The sequence below is a fragment of the Nicotiana tomentosiformis genome, chromosome 2 (genome assembly GCF_000390325.3).
Source record: "Nicotiana tomentosiformis chromosome 2, ASM39032v3, whole genome shotgun sequence".
NCBI classification, from domain to species: domain Eukaryota; kingdom Viridiplantae; phylum Streptophyta; class Magnoliopsida; order Solanales; family Solanaceae; genus Nicotiana; species Nicotiana tomentosiformis.
Genome location: NC_090813.1, coordinates 50450524 through 50471203, shown reverse-complemented (window position 1 = coordinate 50471203; position 20680 = coordinate 50450524). Strand labels below are relative to the sequence as shown.

Genomic DNA, 20680 nt, shown 5'->3' with positions numbered 1-20680 from the left:
AGTCAAGAGGAGGGCATAGACTATGATGAGACTTTTGCTCCAGTTGCAAGATTGGAAGCAATTAGACTCCTTATAGCCTTTGCAGCCTACATGGAATTCACTCTCCATCAGATGAATGTCAAGAGTGCCTTCCTCAATGGCTATCTAAAGGAGAAAGTGTTTGTGAAGCAATCTCCGGGCTTTGAAAGCAAGGAATGTCCTGATCATGTGTACAAGTTTGACAAGGCACTTTATGGGCTCAAGCAGGCTCCAAGGGCATGGTATGAAAGATTATCAAAATTATTACTTGAGCATGGCTACAAGAGAGGTAAAATTGACAATACTTTATTTTTGAAAGAAAAAGGTAAAGATCTCTTGGTAGTTCAAATATATGTTGATGATATAATCTTTGGAGCAACTACTGATAAGTTAAGTAAAGTATTTGCTAAACTAATGGGGAGTGAATTTGAAATGAGTATGATGTGTGAGCTTAATTTATTTTTAGGCTTACAAACTAAACAAAATTCAAATGTAACTATGATCCATCAGCAGAAGTATGTGAAATAGTTGCTTAAAAGGTTTAAAATGGAAGATTTCAAAGAAATTGACACTCTTATAGCAACAGCCACAAAATTGGATGTAGATGAACCTGGTTCATCTGTTGATCAAAAGTTGTATAGGAGAATGATTGGCTCCTTGTTATATCTCATTGCTAGCAGACCTGGCATTGTTTTCAGTGTAGGCCTTTATGCTAGATTTCAGGCAAATTCAAAGGAGTCTCACTTGACTGTTGTCAAGAGGATCTTGAGATACCTAAAAGGCACCATTGACCTTTGTCTATGGTATTCAAAAGGTAGTAATTTCAACTTAGTGGGATATGTTGATGCTGATTATGCAGATTTTCTTGTGGATAGAAAAAGTACCTCAGGTATGACATATTTTCTTGGCTCATGTCTTGTGTCTTGGGCCACCAAAAAGCAAACTTTTGTGGCCTTATCTACTGCTGAAGCTGAGTATGTTGCTTCTGCCTCATGTTGTGCTCAATTGTTATGGATCAAACAATAATTAATGAATTTTAGAATTGATGTAGGTTGTATTCTCATCTTTTGTGATAACTCTAGTGCAATTAATATGACCAAGAACCCAGTTCATCACAAAAGAACTAAGCACATAGATGTTAGGCATCACTTTTTGAGGGATAACTATGAAAAGGGTTTGATCACTGTGGAATTTTGTACTACTAACAAGCAAATAGATGGCATCTTCACAAAAGCTCTAAGTAGAGATCACTTTGAAAGGAAATATTAGAATTAAGGATGATTAAGATTACCTAAAAGGAACCAGTTCTAACTCAAAAAAATTGATTACATAATTTGTGAATTTTGGACATAATTAGATTAGATTTTGCTCAGTCTCATACTTTCACTAGTATACTCTTGTGCCATGTACTAAAATATCTCATTAATATCTAATGATATTATCTTTATTCTCTTGGAAAATTCAGACTTACACAAGAGATTTCTCAGTGATAAACCTGGTTCATCAAGATTACTTGGTACGTACTCTTCACTTTACGTATTTTGAAATAATTATATTTGGATTATGATCAAAAAGAGAGTACCATTTAATCCTAACCTTCCTTGAGCTTATCCGTTACAAAATGAACCGGTTTCACCCAAAGAGAGTCTCAAAATGCAATAAGTGCCTAGATTCTAAGGAGAGTCCTCAACGTCTTTTCAAACTGACTCCCAGTTTGATTAGACTTCCGAGCTTCTAAAAAAGTTGCCATTACCCAATTAAATTCTCCCTATTTATATTGATTTAGCCTTAGCTATTTCTTCACTTCTAAATTTCCAGCCGCCAAATAATTCTCTCTATCTTCTAAATACACACATACTCATCTTCTCTCATCCTCTAACCATCAATAGCTAGCATCTCTGAAAATCCCTTATCACCGCCCAAAGAATCCATACCCACACCTTCAACCACACCCTCAACCACACCTATCTCTAAGAAAGGAAGATTCAAGATGCTTGCTCGCAAAGTAGTCGCTGGAGGAGAACAAATCAAGAAAATTAATGAGTAATTGAGGGCAAGTCAGGCAGAAGAACCCCAAAAATCTGAAGATTCCTTCAAGTCTGCAACTGAGGGGGGGGGAAGAAACTGTTTCATATGAAACAGAGCAGGTAACATCTGGTCCAAAAATTACATCTGAGAGAATCTCTGAGGTTGCTGAAAATATGGAAAATAGGTCTGTTTTTGTAGGAACTATGGCTAGGGTTGAAACAACTGAATCTGGAAAATTGGGTGGTAAAAAAAAAGAAAAAAAAAGTGAGTGAGGGTGCTTAAGGTTATGTGAGGGGAATGGGAAAAGGAGTGGCTGAATCTTCACCTATTCATATTGGTTTGACTGAAGAAACATGAGCTATGGTAGTATGGAGTGAGGAATCTGCTGGAGATGAAGAAAGTTTGAGAGAAAAATAGGGTAGTGGATCTGGAGAAGCTGCTGAGAGGTTGGTTAGATTGGGGAAGAATGTTCCAGAACATGTTCCATCAGTACAAAAATCCCTCGAAGACCTACTAAAACGTGTGTCTGACAGCTATAATCCAAAATAGAAAGAAGAGTTCAGGAGTTAAAATCCCTAGAACTGCTAGGGCAAACAAGAAGAGAAAGGCTGCACCTTCTATCCCTATAGAGACTATTCTCACAAGAGGAAGAGCTACAAGGACTCAGAAGAAACAAAGTGAGGCTGAACTTGAAAAGGCCTTGAAAGAAAGTAAAAGAAAAGCTGTTGCAAAGGGAAAGAAGAAAGTGAGTGAGCTTGTTGAGGCAGTTGAAATTGAAGAGATGGACCTGGTCCTTCATGATAAAGAGGAGGCAAAAGAGGTGGAGGTCATGACTCCAAAGGCAAAGAAAATAAAGACTTCCAAAAAGAAGTTTCCTTCGAAGACAAAGTCTGCAGAGCCTTCTACCTTGGCAAAAAGAACCGAGTCTGCCATGAAGTCTAGAAAAGTGAAGTAGTGGATGAAGAAGAGTGTGAAGAAGAAGAGGAATCTGATGAAGAGCAGGACAAGATGGTTAAGTTTGGGAAAAGAAACATCTTGAAGGGTAAACTCTTCAAGGACTTGGAGGAGGAAGGCATCATGATACTGCTGGAAAAACTACAACTGTAGGGTTGGAGGGACATGGTCCTTCAGATGGATGGAAAGCTTGCCAGAACTGAGATTGTGGAGTTCATGGTAAATTGTGAGATAAAAAATAACAGAGTCACCAGTGTGGTAAAGGGGTGACTGTGATCTTTGATGATAAGAAATTGGGAGAAATTCTGGGAGTACCTGCTGAAGGGTACAATGATTACAAAAAGTTAAAATGGCCAAGCCTAGAAACCTCCCCACCTCACTTGCCATTACAAGGAAGTTTGCTGATAATGAGGAAGAGCTTCAGCCCAATGCTGTATACAAAAGTGAGATAAATCCACCCCACAAAGTGTTGTTTGAATTTTTTGACAAGGTTGTGCTTCTCAGGCAGGAAAGAAGGCACATTGCCATATTCATGGATGGACCTGGTCCTTATGGAATGCCTGGATAGTGGGAGGCAGATCAATTGGCCCGAGTTTATCATTCAGCTTCTTGATAGGGTTCTAACTAGCACCAAAACTCATACCATACCCTATAATTTCTTTCTCACAATTGTACTTGCTCACTTCAAGGTACCCCTAAAAATGGGATGTTAGAACAAGCAAGGATCATTTTGGAGCAAACACCTTGATTTCTTATGAGTATGAAGTCCATGCTGCTGCCAAAGAACCTGGTTCATCCAATAAGGTGCTTGTGAACAGCAAAGTAAGAGCATTGGTGCAAGAGAGTGGGGCTAAGGATGCTGAGATTGAGATGCTGACTGAAGTAGAAACTGAGATGGATGCTCCCAGGATGAGCTTGCAAAGGAGAAGGAGAAGAATAAAGGAATTCTTCATGATATGTTACAGCTACTTCAGGCCAGAAACCAAGAACCTGGTCCTTCATAGCCTTGAAACCTTCCTAGCCTAGTTAGAAAACCAGTGACCCGGATGGGATTTCTTTTTGTTATTTTTGCTCATGATCCAGTATTTTTTTTTTTATGCTTTGTGGATGTCTAGTATCAATGTTAATCAATTGTTTGTGTGCTTTAACTATTTATTGATGCTTCTTAGATAGCTAATATCATTAGATTGATATATGATGCTTGATTCCATGATTGCATTTGAAGTAGCCCCAGTGGCCATGAGTAATATCTATTAAAATCTGGTTATCTAATATAATTATACAACTTTTCGATGATGCCAAAAGGGGAAAGATAGGTTGTGCTTTTTACTTTGGACTGTGATGTATATAGCCTAATGAACCTGGTCCTTGATGATTTGTGACTTTAAAAATGGAAAGTGTTCTAACATTGTGTTGATGTTGAGCTGAGTTAAAACAAGTCTTTTGCTTATGAAAAGTATAAAGTTTGTCATTATCAAAAAGGGGTAATTTGTTGGCCTAAGTAAGTTTATTTTGATGATTGACAAAGGAACTCAAGCATGAACCAGGTTCATACAGAGTGTACACAAACACAGGCAGATTCGAGTACAAGGCATGCACGTAAAGGAGATAAGCTTAAGTGGTTATATCTGATATCTCCTGAACGAAAATATTGCATAAGTGATAAGGAGAAGACCCCTTACTCGAAGAGAACTCTATCCTAGATAAGGGAGGAGTTAGAAGTTGAAGATAACCGAAACTCTTCCACCAAGGAAGAGTAAAGCATTAGACTTCAAGTTATTTCCTATTCAACTAACTCTATATATTGCATGATGTTCTCATTTTACAAGCACGCACAAACACTGAAGTTAAACATGAGTTGAGAGCAAAATAGCAAGACATTTTGCAAGCAATTCCTGTGTGATTCAAGTGGGCGAACCTGAAGCTACATGAACCGGATAGAAGAACCAGTTCAAGTGTCTGTCTTTTATTCTAGTTTAATTGTAGTAGGACTTTTGAGTTGTACCTTTCAGCTTTATCTAGAAGCAATTGTACTAGGTACTTTGAGTGAAGTATTCAAGTTAGAGTTAACTTGAAGTTGTCGCAACATCTAGTGGCTAGTTGCCACAAAGAGTTAGAGGTAATCCTTAGGTTTACAAAGAGTTTTGTAAATGCTATTTTTGGCTGAGTGATTTAGTGAAGTGTTGGAAAAAATCCTACTAGGTAGTAGGTCATGGTTTTTTCACCTTTTGAGTCAGGTGTTTTCCACGTAAAAATATTTGTGTTCTTTACTTTCCGCATTTATTATTCTACAACAGTTGTATAAGGAACACATAGAAGAACCATGTCCTTCTATAATCTGTGCACGCAAAAAATTGGACACCACACAAATCACCCCTCTTATGTGGTATTGAAATACAAAACATCAATATGATTGAGTAAGAAATTTAGTATTACATTCATATCCGTTCATGGTCATTCATAGTTAGCGTTATGATGAAAATTGAAAGCATATAAAAAGTTGACTTTAAATATATTCACTGGTGCTCTTATTGATATCTTTCAAAGAATATGAGAACTGAAAATGGTTTTTATCATTTATGGGTGAAACTTATTTACCTTTATAAATTACAAATATTGTCAACTGTTATTCAATCTCATTTCCTTCAATTAACAGCAAGAGTTTGCTGTCAATCTCTGATAAAAATATCCCAAAAAACATTCACTGCAGAAAAAATTGAAATTAGCTACCACTATCAAAATATCCCAAAAATCGAAATTTCCGACTAAAAATTATTGTCGGAAATTTCTGACGGAAATATCAAAAAAATATCAAGTATGTATTTTTAAAAACTTTTCGACCATATTTCTGACCAAATCGGTCGCAACTTTTGACGAAATTTAGTTTGACTTGTTTGACTTCATTTTCGACTAATTTGGTCGGTAGTTTTTTTAAAAAAAGAAAAAATTAAAATGACAATTCCGACCGATTCGATCGGAATTTTTTTTAAAAAACCCTACCCGACCCCGTCCCCAAAAACAGAACTTCTCTTTTCTTCCTCCTTCTATCATCCTCCTCCTCTCTCCCTCTCATCCTTCTCCCTCGTCCCCAAAAACTTGCCCTTTAAATGTACTCTCTCTCTCTCTCTCTCTCTCTCTCTCTCTCTCTCTCTCTCTCTCTCATTTCCTCCTCCCTTCTCCCTCTCTTTCCTCCTCCCTTTTCTCCTTAATTATTTTTAATATGTTTTGCAGCAGTGGTTCTCCGCGCGGCAGCGGCAGCGGCTCAATCGACTTCTCCGATATTTTTTCCGTCAAGGTAAGTACTTCGTTGACATATATATCTTGTTTTCTTTGTTAAATTTTTAGTAATTTTCTATATATGAATATCCTAGCTAGTTGAAGTAGGTATGGTTGAAATTTTAGGGATTTTAATTTTTAATGATACATAATATAAAGCAAAAAGAGAAGAATATGTTGAATTAGGTATGGTTGAAATTTTGGGTTAAAGAATATGTTAGGAAATCCTAAATCTAATTTTGAATATGTTAAAAATATGTTGAATTAGTATTTGATTAACTTAATTATTTTTGAAATAAAAAAGGTGACATGTTGGCATAAAGTAATTGAGAACAACGATAGGAAAGAAGGAAAACAAACTCACTTTCACTTCCAACAGTAATTATATTAACTAGTTATAGTTTAAAGCTTTGGTGTAAAGTTTGTTGTACTAGGTTCATTGTTGCTTGTTAGTTTTATTATTAGAATGATATTAAATTTAAATTTTTTCAATTTCAACATTAAAATTAATTTGTAAATTTGAGAAATCATTAGTTAATTTGGATTATATGAACATTTGGTTTATTAATATTAATTTGTTTACATAATAATTATGTTTTCATTTCAGGAAGATTATCATAAAAGGGTGGAAGAATGGCAACAAACTCAACCTCTTTCAACTCAACCAACACATGATGATATGGCTTCATTGTGGACAGAGGCAGCGGGTGGAGTAAACAAAGGCAGAGTTTACGGACTTAGAGTACGTCGACCTACAGGTCATCTAAACCCACTCTTAGCCAATTCTTCTTCTTCTCAAAATCAAGAATAGATGGAAGATATGAGAAAAGAAATTCGTGATTTGAAGCAACACTTGGACTCCCAAACCCACTCTTAGCCATTTTCCAGTAGTGACACCCTCGTTGACAACACTTTTTACAAGCTGTCAAGAGGAGGCATTCGGACATTATTTGGATTTGTAGTGGAAAAAAGCATTTGAAAGTGAAGTTGTGTAATTTGGACATAAATTTCACTCGGAAAAAAGTTAAATTTTGTGAGTGAAACTATTAGATCTTGTGAAGTTGCATGCTTTCGTATCTTAATGCATTGCGCCAATAGTCATAAGTTGCTGTTCTTTTAGTCACAAACTGCTGTAATTTTAGAGGCATAGTTACATGCTTTTGCACCTCTAATTTATGCATTTATAATTTCACTTCCCTGAGATAATCCCTCTCGAATTTTTTTTTCATCTGATCCTTTTTCTCTCATCTTAATCATGAATCCTTTCTTCAATATTCCAAAATTCAGTGGGTGGTTCTATGCACTCAACAGAGTTCGAGTTCACCCTACTTTGAGTCAGAGTCCCCGTTATATGTGCCAAATTAGTGAGAATAATCTTGAAACTCACCCATGGCAATCCAAAGAGGGCCTAACGAGATGTTCTGCAAATTATTTTCCTTTGACACCAATTAGTTTCTTGGATAGAGCAGCTAAGGTTTTTAGAGACAGAACTTCAGTAGTGTATGGCTCTTCTGTTAAATACACTTGGGAACAGACTCATAACAGGTGTTTAAAGCTGGCTTCTGCTCTCTCTCAGTTGGGAATTTCTCGTGGGGATGTTGTAAGTTTCTTGTAACTAAAAGATTTCTGCTTATGACAGGAAATTTGTATGTGTAAGATAGTATTTTTCCTTATGCGCATTTCATAAAGAAAGGAAATTTGGATGATAATAACGAGAGCCTAAGAATTTGTGTTTGCCAAATAGGTTGTCCTTTTGTCATCAGCTTAACAGTCCATCTTATGAAGTGACAAGTTTCTCAATGGATGTCAATATAATCTTTAACCCCATCTAACTATTTTTTTTGGAACACTCTTAACAGTTTCATAGATTAGACAAATACTCTTTCATACTTGGAGTAGGAGAAAATTAGCTGGTTAAGGTAGTAATAGTTGACTAGGTTCACACTTTTTGTTCTTTAAAGTAAATCCATTCCCTTTACAAATATTAACTAGCTAGATTCATGTAGTGTTGTATCCTGCGTGTCTTATAGCCCGTTTGGCCAAGCTTCTTTTGAGGCAAAAACACTTTTTTTTGGTCCAAAATGCTTTTTTCTCAAATTAAGTTGTTTGGCCAAACTTTTGAAAGGAAAAAAAGTGCTTTTGAGAAGCAGAAGCAGTTTTGGAGAAGCAGAAAAAATAGCTTATCTCCAAAAGCACTTTTTTGAAAAACACTTTTGAAAAAAATACACTTAGAAGCAGTTTTTTAAAGCTTGGCCAAACACTAATTGCTGCTCAGGAGTACTTTTCAAATTAATTAGCCAAACACAAATTGCTTCTTGCCAAAAGTACTTCTTAGAAAAACACTTTTGAGAAAAAATAATTCTCAAAATAAGCTGATTTTTGCATCTTGGCCAAACGGGCTATTACTCTTGATCATGTGGGATATAAAAACAAGGGGAGTGGATCATTTTCCTCAATCTGAATTGGTGTTTGTCTTTGCGCATGTGAAGTTTTCCTTTTGACTTCTTTTGGTAGATGTTGCTCGTGAAAGTAGAACATTCCATGTTGTTGCCATCCCCATTTAGCTAGACGATCTGCCACTTCTAAGGTTCACTTGAACATTCCATGTTGTTGCCATCCCCATTTAGCTAGACGATCCGACAAAAAACAGTTCTTTGGTGCACTGCTCAACTGAAAATGCTTTATTTGATCAAATGTGTTTTGCTTATTCTTTTTCTTCATGGGTGTGTTTGGTACGAAGGAAAATATTTTTCGGAAAATGTTTTCCAATTTTCTAATGTTTGGTTAACTTAAATATTTTGAAAAACATTTTACATATTTACTCTATCAAAAGGATGTAAAACATTTTTCAAAACTCTTACCTTCTCTACCCTATTCCCCCATTAGTGTATGAAACTCTTCTGGCAACTGGAAACAATGATTTTGCTATAAGGTGGCCATTAAGTGAATTTGACCCTATTAGTGTTAACTATACTTCTGGGACAACACCACGGCCTATAGGAATTGTTTTCAATCACAGAGGTGCATATCTCAGTGCAATTGCTTCTTCTTTTATTCATGAGATGGACTCAATGCCTACATATCTTTACACACTACCAATGTTTCACTGCAACGGATGGTGCCTTGTTTGGGTTTTGGCTGCACTTGGTGGCACTAATATTTGCCTAAGACACGTCTCTACAAAGGACATATTTGATAACATATCCCTCCACAAGGTCACACATATGAGTGCAGCACCAACAGTCCTTAATATGATTGCAAATTCACCCCCAAGTGATCGAAAATCACTTTCTCACAAGGTTGACATAATGACAGGTGGTTCACCACCACCTCCGGATATCCTTTCCAAGATGGAGGAGTTAGGATTTTCCGTATCTCATCTATATGGGCTCACGGAAAATGGTCCCTGTACATCTTGCCTTTGGAAGCCAGAGTGGGAAACTTTACCTCCCGATAAAAGATATGTTCGTAAAGCAAGACAAGGAGTGCCACACTTTTCGATGCAGGAGGTTGATGTAAAAGATACTCCCACAATGGAGCGGGTGCCAAAAGATGGTAAGACTATGGGTGAAATTATGTTTAGGGGGAACACCGTGATGAGCGGATACTTAAAAGATCTTAAAGCAATAGAAGAAGCGTTTAGACGTGGATGGTTTCATAGTGGTGATCTTGCTGTGAGACATCCAGATGGATATATCGAAGTGAAGGATCGTATCAAGGATGTTATAATCTCGGGAGGTGTAAATATTAGCTCTGTTGAGGTGGAAAGAGTTTTGTGCAGTCATCCTGCTGTCCTTGAAGCAGCTGTAGTAGCAAGACCAGATGATCATTGGGGGCAGACACCTTGTGCATTTGTGAAGTTGAAGGAAGGATTCAACGTTGATGCTCAAGAAATAATCAGCTTCTGTCGAGATCATTTACCTCATTATATGGCACCTCGGACTGTCATTCTCTAAGATCTGCCAATAACTTCTACTGGAAAAGTACAAAAGCTTATCCTAAGGGAAAAAACAAAGGCTTTGGGCAGTCTTTCTTAAATCAAACAAAACAGCAGTCCTCTCTATGCATCATTTGAAGCTAAGAAATATTTCCACTGGTTTTACTGGTTTTTCAACTATGCTGATACAAGTGCTAAAAAGTCTTGTGCAGCTTTGTGTTATGACCACAAAACATCAGGTGTCATGCATGACCTAGTAAAACAAATCTTGAACGATGATAAATCAGACAGTAAAAAAGAAATCTATCAAAAGAGACACAAATATTTAACGTGGTTCGGCCAATTGACCTACCTTCACGGGCGGACATGAGCAATCCACTATAATAAAAAAAATACAAAATATCGAGAGAACAACCTCACGAAGAGTCAAACACAAGTGACACACTAACACTTATCCCGTAAAGTTCTCCCCCTAAACACGACTTTCAAACCCCATATAACTACATTGTGGATGTTACTGAATGAGAATGAAGGATTCTCAATTTATAGAAGTCGAAATCTTTTCCTAAAAGAAAATGGACTAGCCAAATATGAGAGATTTATAATTTTCTTCTACAAGAAGGAAAACCCAATTATGGTAAATAGTTTGCCCTTTCGTGCAACAGATAGGAAAAACCAAATATAGTAAAAAAATTAAGACAACACCTAACAATTCTCCCCCTTGGCCTAAATTTCCTGACAAAATAATTTTAATCCATCTTCTTCACATAACCTTCAATATGTCGCATCTCCAAATCCCCACCACAAAATTTGTCTCAATGTGAGTAGTACTCCAACCAAATTTCTCAGACAAAAATCATGATTACCGTCAAATATGTTACGACTAGAACTAAACCCGCCAAGATGAACCTTGCTCTGATACCACTTGTTAGGACCGAAATTATCAGGTGTCATGCGGGAGCTAGTAAAGTAAACCTTGAACGACGATAAATCAGACAACAAAAGAGAAATATACCAAAAGAGACACAAATATTTAACGTAGTTCAATCAATTGGCCTACGTCCATGGCGGAGATGAGCAATCCATATAAAAAGAGAGTACAAAATATTGAGAGAACAACCTCACGAAAAGACAAACACAAGTGACACACTAATACTTGTCCCGTAAAGTTCTCCTCCTAAACACGACTCTCAAACCCCTTACGACTACATTGTGCATGCTGTTGAATGAGAAGGAAGGATCCTCAATTTATAGAAGTCCAAACCTTTTCCTACAAGAAAAAATGACTACCAAAATATGGAAGAATTATAATTTTCTTCTACAAAAAGAAAAACCCAATTATGGTAAATATATTGTCCTTTCCTTCAAGAAATAGGAAAACCAAATATGGTAAGAAAATAAGGACAACCCCTAATAATTCTCCTCCTTAGTCTGAATTTTCTGACAAAATAAATCTGATCCACCTTCTTCACATAGCCTTCAACAGGTTGCATCTCCAAATCTCCACCACAAAGTTTGTATCAACGTGAATAGTACTCCAGTCAAATTTCTCAGACAAAATTACGATTACCGTCAAATAGGTTGCGGCTAGAACTAAACCCGCCAAGATGAACCTGTCTTGAACCTCGCTCTAATACCACTTGTTAGGACAAAAACAAAAGCAGGTGTCATGCAGAAGCTACCACATAATTTCTCTCATAAAAACATATAAATTATCATGTTTCCTCCATAGTTTTAACTTTATTTTGCAGAAATAATTATAGAAGAATTGTTGTGCGCAACATGAAAAAAGAAAAATAAATATTCAAGAAAAATACAACAAAGAAGTGTAAGATCGAGCTATGATTCATTACTGTCGTAATAATGCACCAAGTCTCGATTTGCCATGATGAAATCTAAACTTAGAATAACAAAATTCTCATCTCTGCAAATTCAAATTCTATATTTGCAATGGAAATCTAGCATCAAATCGAGAATTCGAATTCTCATATCTGCAAATGCAAAATCTAGATTTGCCATGGAAATCTAGCACCAAATCGAGAAGTCATCACGAAATTTTCTTATATAAAAAGATGGTGCCCGATCAGAGTAGAGAGGGCAGTAGATAGAAAACTTAGAGCTAGATGTCTGAATCCAATTTCTTAATAAGCTTCTCTATTTTATTTCTTTCACTAGTATCGAGTTATCTTTTCTTTTAAATCACAATAGTGGTTCAGTTGTTGTTTCTAAATAAATTTCAGTGTAGGAAATTACTCTAGTTCCTGCTTTTAATTAAATAGGGAGAATTATTCTTCTTGAATATTTCTTTCTATTTTCTTATTTAATGGACAAGAATATTTTCATTGTTAGTACTAATTCCAGTATGGAGTAATTTTTCTTGTGTTGGGAGAAAGACGGATCTTAATATTTCTATATAATAGTAGATATTATTCTTCAAATTCACATGCTTGAGCTAAAATTTATTTAACTTTTATCTGCTTTTACAGTTAGACGTTATTTAATTTAATAACATCTATCTATCTTATACTACATATTAACTGTTAATTCTGAAATCGAGAGAGGCGGAAGAAATAATATAGTTAAGTGTAGTATTGATAAATGTTAATATTTATTCAATAACATCTATCTCTTTTATGTTATAATTAATTTTACACTTATTTGTAATCGAGAGAGGCGAATAGTGTAATAATCAGTCATAACAGGTAGGGTAACCGAAAGAGACTTACTAACAAGAGCGCGTTTTAGTTCAATCATATATTTCTGGTTCTTCAATAGTACTAGTTTGAAGATTAATTTGTATAACCGAGAGGATTGCAATTAATTATTCAACTTAAGTAATAATATATATTTGTAATCGTGAGAGGCATTTATACATTTTTGAGAAATAGAATTGAAGAATAATAATTCTATTATATAATAGAAATATTAAGTGAAGTTAAGATCCCAACACCTTTTTATTATATTTGTGAAAAATAAAATATTTTCTATTGCTTTATTCATGCATTTTTAGTTAGTTAATTTACAACTCAACACTTTTTAATTTTCTAAAATAGTAATTAAAACAAGAAAGGTCTCTAGAATAAATAAACCAATCTCTGTGGGTTCGACATCTGTCTATACTATTATTTGATAGAGTATGAGTTAGAATTTTATATACGCTAGACACTCATCAATATTTTGGCGCCGTTGCCGGGGATTGGCTAAAGTCTACTATAGATTAATTGTTTTACTACTAATTTGAGATTATTATTATTTTTGTCTAATTATTTTATCTTTTCTGCAGAAATTTCAGAAAGTGTATGACTCGTTCCTCTTCTAGAGAACTAGTCGAATACGAACCTGAAATTAAAAACTTCTTACGGTTGTTGCGAAAAAAACAAACCTCACGATCTCAAATTTTCACATCAGAGGAAATGGAGAACGAAGAACTCAATAACCAACTTCCACCACATCAAGTAGAAGAGCAGTTTGATGAGGTGGCACCATGACGTGATAGAATACTCCGTGATTATGTAAGGCCAGATCATTTTGAAGGAGAATCAAGTGTGAGGAGACCACCAATTGCAGCAAACAACTTTGAAATCCACACAGGCTTGATTCAAACCATTCAACAGTCATGTCACTTTGTTGATGATGCAAGTGAAGATCCTCACACCCATCTAATTGATTTTCTTGTATTAGTCGAAACTTGCAGGTACAATGGAGTTATAACAAATGCTATCAAGTTACGGCTTTTTCCTTTTTCATTAAAAGGTGAAGCCAAAACATGGTTCGAAGCCTGCCTAGAGGTTCCATTACAACAGGGGACCAAATGACCCAAAAATATCTTAATAAATATTTTTCACCTGCAAAAATAATTAAAATAAAGCAAGAAATAAATAATTTTATGCAGACAGATACTGAATATGTATACCAGGCATGGGAAAGATTAGCAGTAATGTTAAGAAAATGCCCACATTATGGTATCCAAGATCCTGACATTTTATATATTTTCTATCACGGTCTTAAACCCTCTGCTAGAAATGTAATTGATACAACATCAGGAGGATCAATAATGGGAAAAACTACTGCAGAATCAATGCAATTGCTTAATGACATTTCGGAAAATGCTGTTCAATGGCCCTCAGACAGAATGATTATCAAGAAAACAGTAGGAGTAAATCAAGTTGAAGCTTTGAATTCATTGACACAACAAATTGCGAACTTCACACAAAAAGTTGAGGCCTTTCATGTAGGTGCTCACTAAGGCTGTCCAACGGGACGGGCGGTTCCGTCCCGGTCCCGTCCCGCGTCCCGTCCCGTTCCACTTAATTCTAAACGGGATGGGCCCATGTTAAACGGGACATAGGATGGGACGGGATGGCCATTTTGTCCCGTTTGTACCGTCCCGTCCCGTCCCGTCCCGCGTCCTATTTGTTTTTGTGCATTATATACAAGAAACTTATAATCCTGCTTTTCAAGGTTTTCCTAAGACCACAGTTAGAAATGATGTTTTTAAATTTCAATTCGAATATCTTCCGTATATTCGTTGTGTATTTTTTCACTTAGATTGTAAAGTGTCTATCACATCTGATATAGGTCATAGTCCTAATGGTTGTGATTATTTAACTGTTACATGTCATTGGGTTGATCATCACTGGAACATGCAAAAACGTATTATTGGTTATAAATTTATTGATTCAAAACACACTGGAGCATATATTGCAACTAGTGTTCTACAAATTGTTAATTTTTATGGACTCATTGATAAAGTTTTAACTATCACCTTAGATAATGCTTCTGCTAAGTGCTAACACAACTGCAGCAACTAGCTTAATGAAATGATTGTAAAATTAATCCAACTTATGCACCGCCCATTAATGAAATGATTGCAAAATTTAAAAAGTATTTTTTTCCTATTCTTCAAGTTTATTTAATTTCTATTATACTTAACCCATCTTTAAAATTAAGAGGTGCAAATGGACTTGTTCGTAAAATTTATGAGAATTTAGCAATACAAGAAAATGAACAACCATCTCTCGAAGACTGCCAAGCTAACATATATTCTTATGTTAAATCAATATTTGATAAATATAAATCTATGGAAACAACAGGTGGTGAAACTAGGGAAGAAGAAGAATACAATGAGATACTTAGCACTGGGAGTTATGACGGCATGGAACTCATGGAACATCAATCAACATTGCCAATTCCAGAACAATGTCCGAGAGAAATTATAGATAAGTTACAACGAAGTTATATAGGAGCTTACAAATATTAGTATGATAATTTGTAATTGGCTACTAAGAGGCCTAGTTCAAACAGAACCCTTCCTAGAAGGTGGCTGCGTAGATTAGGTGCTCTTCAAAAGAATTATATTTGTATGTGAGATTTGAAAGTTCTATTAATAAAATAAAAGGCTCTAAGCATTGAATTTTTTTTTATGAATTGTCTTACACTCTTACTTAGTTACTTAATGGCTTGAGATTATATTAAATAAATTATAACTCTATTATAAATTTATAATTACTAGAATATTTCATTACAAGTCTTTTATTTTAATATTTTATAATTCTTTATTTAGTTTCCTAATCTCCGTTTAATTTTTAAGTTTATTAAATAAGTCAAAACACTAGCTGTTGCAAACTTTAAAAACTTAGTCATTGTCAAAAGAATAGCCGTTCCAAACTCAATGCTTAAATATATATTTTTTAAAACGACACTTAAGGCCCGCGAACCCGTCCCGTTCTGTCTCATCCCGTTTGTTAGCGGGAAGGGACGGGCCTACCGTCTGTCCCGTCCCGTCCCGTCTCGTCCCTTTTGTTAGCGGGATGGGATGTGCCTATCGTTTCGTCACGTTTGTCCCGTCCCGTTTCGTCCCGTCCCGCCACCGTACCGGCTAAATGTTGTCCCGTCCCGTTGGACAACCATAATGCTCACTCATTATCCCAACTTGAGAATTATGATGTTTGTCAAGGCAATCATCCTAATAATGAATGTCAAGCTTCAACACAAAATGAGGAACAAGTAAATGTGATTGGTTATAGAAATAATTACTCATTCGGTAGTCCCATGGCACAAAAACATCTAGGATTTCAATGGAGTAATCCTAATGGTGCTGAAAATCCTCGAAGATTTTTTAATCAAAAGCAGCAGGTACAAGGACCACCTGGTTTTCAAAATCAAAATAGAGGGCAACAAAATTTTCAACAATATCAACATTAGCCTCAAAGAGCTCATCAACAAAGCCTTGACCTGATGTACAAATTCATTAAGGCTACTGACGAGAAGGTTGAAAGTCAACATTCAGCTATCAAAAATTTGGAAATTCAGGTAAGCCAATTAGCAACCCTCATGTCTGGACAAATTCAAGGTGCTCTACCAAGTAGCACAGAAAAACCCCCAAAAGAACATCTCAAAGCCATCTCTCTACGATCAGGTAAATCTCTTGATGATCCATATACAAATAGAGAAGGAAAGCCACAAGAAGTGGAAAAGGTAAATGAAGGTGAGAATAAAATGAAATCTAAGTTTCCAAAAGAACAAAATAATAAAGGGAAAAATGTACAAGAAAATGAATTATCCTTACTCTATACCTCTCCCTTTTCCCCAAAAGATGAACAGAGAAAAGCTTGACAAACAGTTTTCAAAGTTTCTAGATATTTTGAAGCAACTTTACATTAACATACTTTCACAAATGCTTTGACACAAATGCCTTCATATGCTAAATTTCTCAAAGAAATTTTGTGAAGTAAAAGGAAATTGGAAGAAGTTTTAGTGGTTAAGCTTACATAAAAATATAGTGCTATACTTCAAAATAAGCTCACACAGAAACTGGGTGTTCCGGGAAGTTTTAAATTCCTTGTACCGTAGGAGGTGCTCATTTTGAAAAGGCGTTATGTGATTCAGGTGCTTCAATAAATCTAATGCCTTTTTCAATTTTCAAGAAATTAGAACTTGGTGAAATGAAAGATACTGGTGTGTCTCTTCAATTAGCTGATCAAAGTACTAAGAGACCAAAAGAAATTATTGAAAATATCCTTGTTTGAGTTGACAAATTTGTATTCCCAGTAGATTTTATAGTGCTTGAAATGGAAGAAAATGCTGAGGTACCACTAATTTTAGGTAGACCATTTCTCGTAACAGGGAGAGCAATTATTGATGTTCATCAAGGACAATTAATATTGCGAGTTGATGAGGAAAGAGTGATTTTTGACATGAAAAAAATGATGAAATTTCCTGGGGATGAGTCATCATCATCTTATTTTCAAATTGACTTACTAGATGATCTTGTAGACGAATACAAAGATAATCAGTTAATTAGTGATTCATTGGAGAGATGTTTGGCTAGGTCAGATAGCATAAGTGATGATAACCCCATAATTAGAGAAGAAGCTGAAATACTGCAAAAGAGTCAGAAAATGAGAAAGTCTCTCAAAAAGGAGTTCAATTAAAAATTGAACTCAAAGATCTTCCTTCTCATTTAAAATATGTGTTTCTTGAGCCTGAATTATTTAAAGTAATTATTTCATCTTCTTTGACTATAGAATAGGAAAGATAACTAATTGAAGTCCTGAGAAAATACAAAAGAGCCTTAAGGGTGGACTATAGCCGACATCAATGGAATCAGTCCAGCTATTTGTATGCACAAGATTCTTATGGAGCATGAGTATAAGCCTATAGTCCAACCACAAAGGAGACTGAACCCAGCAATGCAGGAAGTCGTCAAGAAAGAAGTGGTAAAACTTCTGGCAGCATGTATCATTTATCCAATATCTGACAGTCCTTGGGTAAGTTCTGTACAGGTAGTACCAAAGAAAGGAGGTATGACAGTAATAAAAAATAAAAATAATGAACTCATACCTACTAGAACAGTCACATGATGGAGAGTTTGTATTGATTACAGACGACTTAATGAAGCCACAAGAAAAGACCATTTTTATTTGCCTTTTATTGACCAAATACTTGAAAGAGTTGTAGGTCATGGTTTCTACTGTTTTCTTGACGGATATTCTGGGTATAATCAGATACCAATTGCTCCGGAAGATCAGGAGAAAACCACATTTGTCACGACTCGATTTCACCTATAGGTCGTGATGGCGCCCAACACTAAAGCTAGGCAAGCAAACTAGTAATTTAAACATACATCAATTATTTTCAGAATAATTTTCTAAGTAATTTTTATTATTTTACTAGCAATATTAAAGAAAATATAAAAGATACCGATTAATTTAAATCCAAGATAAATAATCAACTCCATATTCTACCAATGTGTGTGCCAAGACCTGGTGTGACAAGTGTATGAGCATCTAGTAGATTATACAAAACTCCAAATACTGTCTGAAATAAAAATAGTTAGAATAAAAATGCAAGAAGAGGCACTGGTAGCTGCAGAACGGCACAGAAAGTGTAACGACCCGGCCAGTCGTTTTGAGAGTAATAGTCCCGATCCCCTATTTACTGCTTCTCCCATATCTTTTTCTGCTATTGTGACTTGCCGGGAGGTTTCGTTTTGGTTTTTGGAGTGATTTGGGACATTTAGTCCCTAAACGAAAGCTTAAGTCTTAGGATTTTGACCGTAGTCGGAACCGTATAAAGATGACTCCGAAATAGAATTTTGTCGGTTCCGTTAGCTCTATTGGGTGATTTTGGACTTAGGAGCGTGTCTGGATTATGTTTTGGAGGTCCGTAGCTTATTTAGGCTTGAAATGGTGAAAGTCGAATTTTTGGAGATTTGGACCGGTAGTGGAAATTTTGATATCGGGGGTGGATTCCGATTCCGGAAGTTGGAATAGGTCCATAATGTCGAATAATACTTGTGTGCAAAATTTGGGGTCAATCGGACGTAATTTGATTGGTTTCAGCATCGGTTGTCGAATTTGGAAGTTTCAAATTCTTTAAGTTTGAATCAGAGGATGATTCATGATTTTAGCGTTGTTTGATGCGGTTTGAGGGATCGAATAAGTTCGTATAGTATTTTAGGACTGGTTGGTATGTTTGGCCGAGGTCCCGGGGTCTCGGGTGAGTTTCAGGTGCTTAACAGATTGAGTTTGGGACTTATGCAATTGCTGGAGCTGCTGCACCTCGTGTAATCGCACCTGCGCACTTTGGGCCGCAGGTGCGGCGCCGTAGAAGCGGCTATGGAGCCGTAAAAGTGGTTTTGACCCTGTCCAGCTGGGATGGCAGGTGCAGCCATAGATCCGCAAAAGCGGAAGAGAAGCGCAGCTGCGGGCTCGCAGAAGCAGCCCTTGTTTGCAGATGCGGACTGAGTCCCCCTTAAGTGATTTTCGCACCTGCGATGGAATTTCCGCAGGTGCGGGCGAAGGCTCGCAGGTGCGAGATGTCTGGACAGAACACTTAAATGTAAGTGTTCGCGATTTTTGCTCATTTTCAACATTTTGAGCTCGGGTTTGGCAATTTCTTGAGAGCATTTTGAGGGGTCTCTTGAGGTAAGTCCGTTGTGATTATTTTTGATCAATAATCTTGCTTCCCCATGTATCTTTTCACCTATTTAGTGTGTATTTGAGGTGGAAATTTAGAATTTGAGGCTAGGGATTTGGAAGTTTGATTTGTGGATTTGGAGGACCATTTGTTGTCGGATTTTAGTAAATTTGATATGGTTAGACTCGTGAGTGAAAGGATTCTCGTATTTTATGACTTTTACCCAATTCCTAGAAGTGGGCCCCACAGGCGAGTTTTGAGTTAATTTCGAAATTTTTATTAAAGTGTTGATTTCGTTAAATAGATGAGTCTATTATTGTTGTAATTATGATATGTAATTGTGTTCGGCTAGATTTGGGCCATTCAGAGTCGGATAATCGAGGAAAGGGCATTCTTACGGATTGATTGAGCTTGACTCGAGGTAAGTGGCTTGCCTAACCTTGTGTGGGGAACTCCCCGTATGAATTGTACTGTTTGTGATATATGAGCGCCGTGTACGTGAGGTGACGATTATGTACACATGCTTATTGTGTAAAAACCCATTTTTCTACTAAGGAATAACCTGATTTCTTCCTTATTTGAGTTTCATCAACATGTGTAGTATCCTGCTAGATTAGAATAGCATGCCTACTTGCCTTAACTATTTACTTGAACTACGTGCAGCATGTTTAGTGAATTTACATGTCCTTCCTTAACTGATACTTAGGTTGAACTGTAGAATTTCGTGCCGTGATTATTGAATTCTATTGTTTTTCGCTGCATATTTACTTAGAGACTACGGAACGGTATTCCGGGAGATCCCCCTGTACTGCATATTTACTTTGGGACTACGGAACGGTATTCCGGGAGATCTCCTTGCACTGCATATTTACTTTGGGACTACGGAACGGTATTCCGGAAGATCCCCCTGTATTGCATATTTATTTTGGGACTACGGAACGGTATTCTGGGAGATTCCCCTGCACTGTATATTTACTTTGGGACTACGGAACGGTATTCCGGGAGATCCCCTTGTACTGCATAATTACTTTGGGACTACGGAACGGT

At 36.3% G+C, this 20680-nt stretch overlaps 1 protein-coding gene and 1 long non-coding RNA gene across 2 annotated transcripts; both read left to right on the top strand.

The window, feature by feature from the left end:
- The first annotated feature begins 6021 nt into the window (after nt 1-6021).
- On the top strand, nt 6022-7319 carry LOC117274219 (uncharacterized). The gene is made up of 3 exons (XR_004504314.2): nt 6022-6109; nt 6232-6295; nt 6884-7319. It is a non-coding gene; the product is annotated as an uncharacterized lncRNA (long non-coding RNA).
- A 212-nt stretch (nt 7320-7531) lies between these two features.
- Nucleotides 7532-10322, top strand: LOC104086380 (isovalerate--CoA ligase AAE2-like). Its single transcript, XM_070193289.1, has 2 exons — nt 7532-7880; nt 9163-10322. Exons 1-2 carry the CDS (start codon nt 7532-7534, stop codon nt 10230-10232), a joined length of 1419 nt encoding a protein of 472 aa, XP_070049390.1. The 3' UTR covers nt 10233-10322.
- The last annotated feature ends 10358 nt before the right edge of the window (nt 10323-20680 follow it).